Here is a 10,358-nt window from a genome sequence, read left to right as displayed (position 1 = left end):
CTATCTACTTCAGAGTCGAGCAAATGTTCAGCAATGTTCTGGTCTTGTGCGAGTTGACGCCAAACTTCCCTACACTATAATCAACCCATGTCAGTATACAATTGCAGCTCAAACCAGTTTGGCAGAACAAGCCATCATCACTCTACGTACCTGTTTGTTCACCTTTTCATGGATAAACTTTGAAAAAGCTATTTCGTATGCACACCAGGTTATGCCCCGGTTCAAATCATCGCTACCTCTTGGTGTTGACTGTTAGTAATAATTTTTCATCTCGTGATTCCAGTAGTAGCAGGACGTTGTTATAATATACTTACATGATCTACTCGACTCCCATGTTCAAGGATATACTTGCAAGCCACTCAATTTCAAAAGAGGCTGCCGGGTATTCTGCGACATTTGCGCAGTAGAATCGATAGTACTATGCAACAAGTCTTTCTCGTTCTGGCTCTTGCGAGTCGTCGCTCAAATCCAAAAACAGTCTGATCCGCTTTGCAATTGACGACGTTGCACAACAGGACGGATTCGCAATACCAAACGCAACGTTGATCACCAGCAATAGAAGCTCCAGCTTCAATTTCCTGCTCATAGATCGTTTTGAATGCGTTATTAGGGTCGCAAATAGCTCGAGCAGGCTAGCACAAACTTTGGGTGCCAAAGAGCTTGTCCGTTCTATAATTTCAGTGCACTGCTCAGTCGACCCCACAACTAGTTCCGCCTGGAAGCAAAACGAATGGATTTGTTTATAGCACTCCAACCATTCTTCTGATTGCACTTTTAGTTCATCCAACTCCCTGATTAAATTGTCGCTCCAGGATTTCACCTGCTTCCAGTCGCTGACCTGCAACTCCAGCTTCGCGGAGGAGCAGCAAATAAAAGTAAAGTGCAAAAGCGTGGCCCTTGTTTTCCAAAACAAGAGCTGCTCAAGTCTATTAGTGTCGACGAGCGGTGAAATCAAGCGGATGAAATCGAGGCACAAGAGACAAAGCTCGGTGCCAGCGTTCGAATTCTTCTTGATGTTTCTACAAAACATACTGAAATTGTCGCATTTGCTAGCACACCATTCCAAATCATTTGTCGAAAATACTTGACTTTGACTAATGCCATCGGCAACAACTTTGGTGGCTAATTTGCAAGTTCCTCTCAAGATCTCAGCTTTTGAAATGTGCGTTCAGCCAACTGAACAAACAGCACTAGCTCCTGTATTCTCAGAAACGGCTCAATGAGCAGCGCCAACTCTACATTCACGACAAACTTTGTAATGACCAAACTCTCGAGATCGTCTCGTTCGTGGTGCGTTAGTGTGGTCAAAAGGTAGTCAATGCAGTTGTTGACTCCGCAAAAGCTCCTCTCCACGTTTTGCTTCAACAAATCAATGACTTTCTTGAAAACATTTTTCATGTCAACTGATAGTACCATCTGCATCAACAATCTGTGTTTCATTGCTGTACTTGTTGACTTCCAAGTGGAGGATATAAGTTTCGAGTCTAGAGGGAAACTGCTCCCTCAAAAGCTCCAATGCTGCTGCTGCTTTATCCTGGGCCTCGGCTGTATCAATCAGCTTCAAGGACTTGATGAGTAGAATGTGGCCATGCAAATATCTCTCTTTGAAAATAGGAGACGTCTCTTTTTCGGCCTGGGGCTCTAGTATTTGGACCACGCTCGATGCCAAAAGTCGAGAATTTTCAAATTTGCGCTTTTCGTACTGTAGTAATCCACAATTGTGAAGAATGCGGCTCGTCTCCAAAACAAAATCCAGCGAGAATGCGCTTTGCATGTTTGCAAAATTTGCATCGTATATCTTTGCGAGATCAAATCTTTCTTCTTCTTCTTCTTCCTCCGGTTGTTGTTGTTGTTGCTGTTGTAGCTGTGCAAAATAGCAGTAGCTCAATAGCGTGACTTTTGCATTTTGTTGCTCGATTGTTTCAATCTCTTCTGTTTCCAAATTGGATTCATTTCTTCATCACCAAGAGCTTTGTGAGCAACTTCTCTACATACTTGTGGCGCTTTTTTTCAACTTCTTGAACATTCCAGGTCAAGACCGACGTGAAGAATTGGATTAAACACCCGGTGATTGAAATCAAACGGTCCACACTTGGTTCCAACATCTCATGCATCATGAGCATCATCATTGCGAAAAGTTTGACCCCATGAACCGCTTTGCTTGTTACATGCATGGAGCCACTGTGGTTCCACAATTCAGTCGCACTGGATTCCAGCAGCTCTTTCAAGTGCGACGGCAACAGAATTAGTAGAGGATCTTGCTCAATAGTTCAATACATGTTTACTGCCACTGGTAGAGTCACATCACGCTTCTTTTGTATGATTATGTCGGTGCTGTCTCTAAATTAGCCCTTGGAAGCTAAAAATTCCGTCACCTCTTTAGACGTTTCTGCTGTAAGTTAGTACTACCTCCCGTGGCCGAACTCATGGGTATGATCAACAGTAACATGCATATCAAGTTCGTTGTCACCGCTTGAAAGTTTGACACGAGCGACGTCATTATTTGGGCTTTCCGTCAACAAGCGTACTACTCATTAACCAAAGAATTCAGAGGTGAAATAGAGATATTTTGGTTGTAAACATAAAAAAAAAAACCAACCACCACACTGTCTACATCAACAATCACAACTGGTGCTAACCGAAAAATATTATTGTACATTCACAGTCACATAAACATCCAACCTCCGTTTACTTTTTAGAAACTTTCTTGGTAGAAGCCTTCTTCTCTTTTTCTTGCTTTTCCTTCACCACTCTCTTGACAATCTTTTGTTCTTCAATCAAGAAAGCTCTGACGATTCTGTCCTTGACACAGTTGGCGCATCTTGAGCCACCGTAAGCTCTCTGCACAGTCTTGTGTGTTTTTGAAACTTGAGCAAATTCTCTTGGTCTCAAAGTGGAGATACCAGCCAAAGCTGACCCACAGTCACCACATTTGACTCTTGAAGCAGCCTTCTTGACGTGTTGAGCAACTAATTTTCCACCTGGGGTCTTGACGACCTTGATCTTGTTTGATCTGGTGTTGTCTATAAAAATCGGGTTGTTAGTATATTATGCTCGTTTCCAAGTCGAAAACATGTGGATCCCCTTCCATGCATCGGATGACACAAGATGATGATTAAAAAGTCTTTTTGTTTTTGAATGAGTGAATGGAAGCAACGAGTGAAAATTCTCACAACACTGCTTTCCAAGTTGCTGAGTTTGAACTGTCAATGGAATGATACCAAAAATAGGGTTTTTTTTAAAGTCGAGGGGAGTTTTGCTAAATCAAATTTTTTGAGTTCTAGTGTACTATTTTGTTCAGATCGTGATCGTGGTGTAGTACGCAAAAGTCTTTTACTCATTGAACACTTGTGTGTTGCCTCCCTTGTCTCTTGACATGTGTCTTCTCCATCACTTGTCCAATCTTCAACATCTCAAAATCTCCTTCTATCTTCTGCAATCATGGGGGTCTCCTATATATTAGATTCGCTTGTTTAAAACATACATGGGTTTCTTCTTCTATATGTGACACGTTGAGCCATTGTTGGTGTACTGTAGTAAACGGGATGTGGTTAATCTGTCCTTGGTAATGAAGTTCCACTGAAAATTTGAAATTTTCTAGCTGGTAGTAGCAGTAGTGGTAGGAGTAGTAGTATCTCTGCTGGCGAGAGCTTGTCCTTACACCTGTGCGCCAATCTTACAATAGCGGGAAGAGAAAAAAAAATTAGTGTAAAGTATTGATGTTTAGGTGCGGGTTAAAGACCTAACCAAGTCACCTGACCTTGTGTGACTATAAAACAGTCTTGAACAGAGAATCACGTGATTGATCGGAATCGAAATTCTAGAAAAGCGCACATTAAGGGGTCCCTTTGGTTCCAGGTCAATCAATCAATCAAGAGACTCATTGCACTATGAAAACTTTAGCTTCAACAGACAGGCTGACATGAAAACCTGTTCAATTTTGAATTCGACTCTTGAAGTTGCAACTTTCTTTTCCTATTGCGAGTGCTCGATTCTTAACTGTTATCAGGTGAAATCAGAAACTATTTACGACCTCGTGGGCCCATTATCTCGTGGACTCGCGCACTCGCAAACTTTCCCTATCAATCCGAACGGACTTGCCTCATTCATTAGTTCAAGCGCTCTTGCAACCGGCGACGAGATCAACTTGAAAGTTGATCATCTCTACCAAAGTAAAAGTAAGGGAGAAACTCATCGTTGTTCAAATATTCTATCCTCGCTTCTCTCCTCCCCCACGTGTTATGAAAAAAAGTGTTTGATAACGAAAGATACAGTCGTAGCCTATGTAATTCTATATTTGATCTCTGACATGACCGGCCAATCTTCCCCTCCCCAAGAAAAAAGAAGATCAACAATCACAACTTGTTGTCGTCTTTTTCAACAGCAATAACTTCCATTTCCAAAGGAACACCCAATGGCAATTCCTTAACAGCAACACAAGATCTAGCAGGTTTATGCTCTGAAAAATACTTACCGTAAACTTTATTGAACTCGGGAAATTGCGAGGTCATATCAGTCAAGAAGATGTTTGCTTTCACGATGTGGTTCAAAGACGAGTTTGACGCTTCCAATATCGCGGAAACATTTTGAATCACTTGCTCTGCGTAATCTGCAGTGGTTGAATCTGATGGTAATGGTTTATTCTCTGCTGTGTATGGGATTTGACCTGAAACATAGATGAATCCTGCAAAAAAAAAAAAAAAAAAAAAAGGTAACTTGTTAGTAATCGATGTGACGGGTTGGAGGAATTGATTGGCAATTCTTGCTTTGTATTTACTTACCATTGACCTTGATTGCTTGCGAGTACGAAGCAGCCGGTGGTGGAGCTTGAGAAGTTCTCACCTGCAGAATTCTGGGTTAGTAAATTGTTGGCTATTTGAATTTCTCTAGTCTTGGCGATGAAATTGATCAGCGACATACTGGAGTGATTGACGAATTGAATCTTTTAGCGGACATGAGGGTTGATTTCAATGCTTGTGAAGCAGCCGTTTTGTTGAACATTTGCTAAAGTATAGCAAAAAGCTGGAAACACGGCCTTTGGGCAAGTTTAGAAAGGTCTCTGACTCAAGCGCGACGTAATTTCCACGCTTCACCACGTTGAATTTCTTACCAGCGGAATCTTTTTTTCTACAGTTTGCGATTTCCGCGTTGGGATTTGGTGGGGGAAGGAAGGGGAACGAAATGTGGGGGTAGGGGTGGTGCTTCCAAAGTCCACGAGAGAGTATATATATTTATACATTTATATTTACACATACAGGTTCAAACATAACGTTCATTAAAAGTCTATTCGCTTATTTTGGTCTTTCTTAATTTCAGTCTTGGCTTTGGTTTTGTTTCCTCCACGATTTCTTCAATCTTGCCTTTGCCATTCAAAAACTCACAAGTAAACACATCACCATCACCCTCATCCTCACTGGCCACATTACCGTCCTTTGATTCTTCAACTTTAGCAGCCTTGGCAGAAACAAGAATAGTCTCCACATCTCTTAAGTCACCCGAGATAACCACCGCCTCGAATCGCCTGAAAAGAATCTCGACAAATCGTTCTATTTTCCCAAACAAGTTGAAATTGACCAAGAAAAAATGGAAATCCTCCAGTATCGATTTCAAGTCTGCGGGCATGTCCTTGCTGAGTATTGCCATTAGGTTAAACTCCATTCGCTTTGTAAAATTGTTTAAAATGTTCTTGTGTCGCACGTTTGAGTCCAAGTCAACGCTGATTTCTTCCGCCGTCAAATCTTGAAAGCTAGCAAACAAGGCTCGTTCATCGTCCATAGTTACAGCCACCTCGGAGTCCTTTGCTGTCTCAACTTGCAATTGCTCGTAATTTGCACTCTTGATTTTGAAATAGAGTATTCTAGCATCGGGCACTTTACCGATCCAGCGGATCAAAAGCAGCAGCAATTCGGCATTATAATCGTAAATGTGATCCAGGGTCGCCTCGGTCTTGATGATTCCGAGCTTGATCAACTGATTAATCATGAGACAAAGAAGAGACATCAACTTCTTTGCTATGGACTCTGCCAACACAACTTCGTACCCTCCATCGATTTCGAGCCCCTTGTCCGCCGACAAGTAAAATGCGGCATTTGTATAGAACTCATGGAGCAACATCAGCAACTCAACGTCGCTGAGAATGACTTTGTCGCCTTGTCGTGAAAACACATAGGGGCTGTTTGTACTGCCGTTACCTCGGAGTCCTGCGGCAAGCTGGAAAACATAATCAATAAGAAGATTTGAAAGATTTATTTCATGAGTCAAGTGCCATATAAGCATTCTTCTGTGGCCTTCACACATTAGCATCTCATCCATCATCGCTCGGGCGAGGTTCGTGTTTGTGTGTAGCATGAGTTCAAAATGGGTAATGTCAAAGATGGAAATGATGGACTTGTTGTTGTTTTCTTGGACTGCCTTGACAAATTCTTCTGGTGCAGGGGTTGCCCAGTAGATGTGGATAATCTCCGGAATCACATCGACAATCTTTTTGCCTTTCTTTTCTTTTTTATCTTCGAGGTGCTTGTAGTCCTTGACGGCTTTTGCGATGGTATTGATTGCTGTCTGCCCTAGCATTCGCTCGGCATCTGAGTTACCTTCAATGCTGGTAACGCAGAGAAAGTCAAACACGTCGTGAAGCTCTTTCCAAGATGTGAAAAAATCATCGGAGTCCTTTTTATCTGGTGAGTTTTCATATTTATGGAACTTGTCCAAGAAGGAGTGTTTAAATTTCACATTTTCGCCTCGTGGGATATCTCTCCAATCACGTCCAAACTCGTCAAATTGGATATCAGGGTTTGCTGTCGCGCCGTTGACTTCTAGAATTTCTCCGTCATCATCATCATTATCATCATCATCTTCTTCTTCTTCTTCTTTCTGGTCAGACGTAGAAGCCCCGTCGTGCTGATGTTTTTGTTTGTGTTGATCTTCATGTTCATGTTCATGCTCATGTTCACAAGCGCAGGTGCATTCGCAGTCAGATTCATCCTCATCAATATCAAGTTCCAACATATATTTAATGTCTTCGTCAAACCTGTCGTCGTACTCCAAATCGACTAGTAGATCTCCAATCTCTGCCAAAGGCTTTGCCCGGTTAAGTCGTCTTCTCAGCTTGCATTTAGAATCACCATCTTGTTCAGATTCGCTAACGAATGATGTCCCCGAATATAGCACAAGCAACCCAACAATAATCAATCTCATGTCAACCAGTATTGCTCCTCCGTTGGTCTTTTTCCTTGCCAAAGGCTCGATAAAATTCAAAATCGGTTCATTTTCCAAATCTTGCCCATCCTCATTTTCATCTTCATCTTCAGCTATAGCTACAGCTCCACTCTCTTCGTCTGAAAGTTCCCCCTCTGTGGCCAGGGACGGATTCTGGTTGATCATCCAAGCGAGGACGTATCTTATTGAGCTGGATCCTTTCAAGGTAGCAATAACAATGGGAGGCGTCTCCGCATCCTCATTCATCTCGCCATTTTGGTACTCGATTCTTCGATCAATCTCAAGGCCCAACAAGATGATATTGGTGTGGCATTTCCAAAGCTTCAAGAAATAGTGTAAGTAAGGATTAAGTGCAAGGTTATAGTCTCCAGTTTTCGGGGTAAAGAGTTTTTGGATCGACATGATCAAAACGCAAGCCATCGAATATAGTAGGTTCAAGTTGAAGGTGTTGGTCTCTCTTGGTGTCCACCCCTTGACATGCTGTTTCCAATTGTCGGCTCCATTATCAACGAACCTGAGACTCACTTCATCATCGGCATTCAATACTTTGTGCACGGCTTGGAGAATGTAGAAAAAAGTGGTTGATATTGCAAACTTGATCGAATCAATCTCCAACTCCTCCGATATCAGCTCCGTATAGGAAGAATACAGGATTGAAATTAGCAAATCTGAGATGCATCCAACACTCAAAATGTACTTTTCTGTTTCCTCCGGCTGCGTGTAAGGGTCGCATAGCGTTATTAATGTCTTGTATACAAGTTGCAAAAAATCATCCTGGGGCGGGAGGTTTAGTAAAGTTGCAAGTTCATTATGCCGTTTGGCAAAGTTTTTGAAAGCTCCCTTTGCCGGAATAGCAAACCCATATTCGACATGCTCTAATTCCTCTTCAGACTCGGTATTATCCAGCATGTCATTTCCACTGTCAGCAAAAATCAAAATTTTGCTCTTATCAACAACCACTCTGTTCTTTGCGAGTATTTGGTTTTGTTTTCTTTGTTTTTTTTTTTTTTTTTAATGCGCCGTTGAACCAAGAGGTCTCTCACTGGAAAGTTCGTGATAGTGAAAAGTGTGTTTGCATACGAAGATATCCCCAGAGATTATGCAACTAGAGCTACAGGTGACAAGTCGTTTCAAGATGCTTAATTCCATCTGGTGATAAACAATGAAGTTTACAAAAGGTTTCCATGCTATTCTCGTATCTGGTCAGTTTCTGTCTATTTCTGTTTCTAGTGTCTATTCTTTTTCTCTCTATTTCTAATGTCTATTCTATCTCTATCCACAATAAATTGTCTTTTTATGCCCTGTTAAATTAGTTTCAAGTTAGTTTAGTTGTAGCTTTGAATGTGAAACACTTGCTTGAGACCCTTGCCAAAGATACCTCTCACGCTGGAACTTTTGTTTCTTGAATAAGCCACCAACACTGCCAATCCGATTGAAAAAACAATACTTTCTATCCTCAAGTTCCTTGTGCTGGGTTCAGTAGGAACGAGTGTCCCCACTCCTCTTGGAGCCACAAACAAAGCCAACTCTTTTCTCCGCTGGGGCGTTTCGATAAAGGCAGAGAATCCGCACATGAGTGCACCGGCAGCGGGCGCAATGGTATCGTCAAAGCGGACTTTGGGCACGTTGGGGAACAATTTCGGAAACAACCTCGTCCTTGCTAAGCACACTGCGTACCAGTAGAACCCAATAAAGGCTCCCAAAAAGCACGAGGATCTTGTCGAGGACTTTAAAGCTCTCCACAACTTTTCGGAAAATTTGGTATTCAGCTTGAACAGCTGCATCAACAAGTTCAATGGAAGGTAGACCGTTATTGCGAATTTGAATCCTCTCCAGAAACGCCACAAGGCATGGACTTCGCAGCTTTTGGATACAAACGCGTGAACCGCTTCGCACTCCACTGGTTGGTGCAAGACCGTATTGCCTCTTTTCGGATCTTGCCCGTATTTCTCAAAATACGGACCGAGAAAGTCTTCGTATGGACCATGCTCTCCATAAACCAAGTCCTTATTCCTCACCAATCTCAAGGCCTCGATGAAATCGGGGTCCATGTTTGCCGCCGCTGTGATCCACTTGCCGTACAGCGGGGGCAATCTCTCTGGGTAGAAAAACCAGCAAAACATAATTGGTGTGCAACTAGCGATAAACAATAGCGCGTCCCCATATTTGACTAATCCCTCGGGAGTGACAGTCGCCAAGGATGCCGAAAAGACGGTGTCGATGGCTCTTGTAGCAATCAACAAAGTCAAATCCAACGAGTTGTGTCTGCCAAGCCCAACAACATGGTCTTGGTACAAAGGGAACGTGCACGCTGCAGAAATCAAGGCTGAAACCAAGGTTGACAAGAACAATCTCGATGCGGGTGTTTTCAAAACGTTTCTCCTCTTCAACACCTTGTAAAAAATGGGCTCCAATATGTTGATCCCTGCCACCAAGCTTGCAGCGAAAGCAGGGAATCTTTTCGGATGTAGAGCTTTGATGAGGGTCTTTTTGATACGGGGTAGAAAAGCATCGAATTTTTTTCTTCTGATGGCGCTGATTAAACGCCCAATGACTTTGGGCAAGATTAAATAAAGGTAGGCATACAAAAACGCCTTGAACGAAGGTTTTGCGACCCCATCAACTAGGTATTTTGCAGCAGCTTGCCATTGCGACCTCCGTAGCTGACCGACGGCAGGTCTCTGTGAGTGGCTGACCATATAACCTTGGGTTTTTGAACTTATGCTAGACAAATATATATGCAGGTGAAGCTCTTGAAACCAGCTGGAACCTCGTCTTGAAGATTTAGCGAGATCTCGGAGACTTGGTGGAAGATAAGGGGGGGCAGAGGCGATGGGATATTCAACAACAATCTTTGAAAAAAAAAAAAATTTCCAAAATATTGTTGTTTAACGCAGCAGTCAAGGGTCGTGATTTTTTTTTTCCTGTTCGGACGTAACCTGTTGTTCAGGATGAACCAGCAGTGGTGATAGTAGCAATAGCAGTAGTAGCAGTACTGGAGGTAGTAGTTCAGACGCGCTAGTGTAACACCGAAATAGCACTATCGTCGTTCTCATAATCATTCTCATGGTCAAGCCCAAACACGTCCATAGAAAATCCACGGAAAAAAAAGTCTCTGGCACTCTCCGGTACAGGTGGCACAT

The 10,358-nt window shown here is 42.6% G+C and overlaps 5 protein-coding genes across 5 annotated transcripts; all 5 read right to left on the bottom strand. All coding sequences in view use genetic code 12, as the record gives it.

Annotated features, from left to right (window-relative positions):
* Positions 1–418: 418 nt before the first annotated feature.
* LODBEIA_P03130 (uncharacterized protein) lies at positions 419–1,030 on the bottom strand (the record flags this gene model as incomplete). The annotated part of the gene is made up of 1 exon (XM_066973206.1): positions 419–1,030. The coding sequence occupies one exon, from the start codon at positions 1,028–1,030 to the stop codon at positions 419–421; it is 612 nt and encodes a 203-aa protein (XP_066827251.1).
* A 369-nt stretch (positions 1,031–1,399) lies between these two features.
* Positions 1,400–2,659, bottom strand: LODBEIA_P03120 (uncharacterized protein; the record flags this gene model as incomplete). Its single annotated transcript, XM_066973195.1, has 2 exons — positions 1,400–1,896; positions 2,608–2,659. 2 exons carry the CDS (start codon positions 2,657–2,659, stop codon positions 1,400–1,402), a joined length of 549 nt encoding a protein of 182 aa, XP_066827250.1.
* Positions 2,660–2,688: 29 nt separating this feature from the next.
* On the bottom strand, positions 2,689–3,521 carry LODBEIA_P03110 (60S ribosomal protein eL34; the record flags this gene model as incomplete). Its single annotated transcript, XM_066973184.1, has 2 exons — positions 2,689–3,023; positions 3,485–3,521. 2 exons carry the CDS (start codon positions 3,519–3,521, stop codon positions 2,689–2,691), a joined length of 372 nt encoding a protein of 123 aa, XP_066827249.1.
* Positions 3,522–5,283: 1,762 nt separating this feature from the next.
* On the bottom strand, positions 5,284–8,124 carry LODBEIA_P03100 (uncharacterized protein; the record flags this gene model as incomplete). Its single annotated transcript, XM_066973173.1, has 1 exon — positions 5,284–8,124. The coding sequence occupies one exon, from the start codon at positions 8,122–8,124 to the stop codon at positions 5,284–5,286; it is 2,841 nt and encodes a 946-aa protein (XP_066827248.1).
* Positions 8,125–8,540: 416 nt separating this feature from the next.
* Positions 8,541–9,914, bottom strand: LODBEIA_P03090 (uncharacterized protein; the record flags this gene model as incomplete). The annotated part of the gene is made up of 1 exon (XM_066973161.1): positions 8,541–9,914. The coding sequence occupies one exon, from the start codon at positions 9,912–9,914 to the stop codon at positions 8,541–8,543; it is 1,374 nt and encodes a 457-aa protein (XP_066827247.1).
* Positions 9,915–10,358: the final 444 nt, after the last annotated feature.

This window comes from Lodderomyces beijingensis (genome assembly GCF_963989305.1).
Source record: "Lodderomyces beijingensis strain CBS 14171 genome assembly, chromosome: 1".
NCBI classification, from domain to species: Eukaryota; Fungi; Ascomycota; class Pichiomycetes; order Serinales; family Debaryomycetaceae; genus Lodderomyces; species Lodderomyces beijingensis.
The sequence above is the reverse complement of the archived record's forward strand: the minus strand, read 5'-3'. Positions and strand labels throughout refer to the sequence as shown.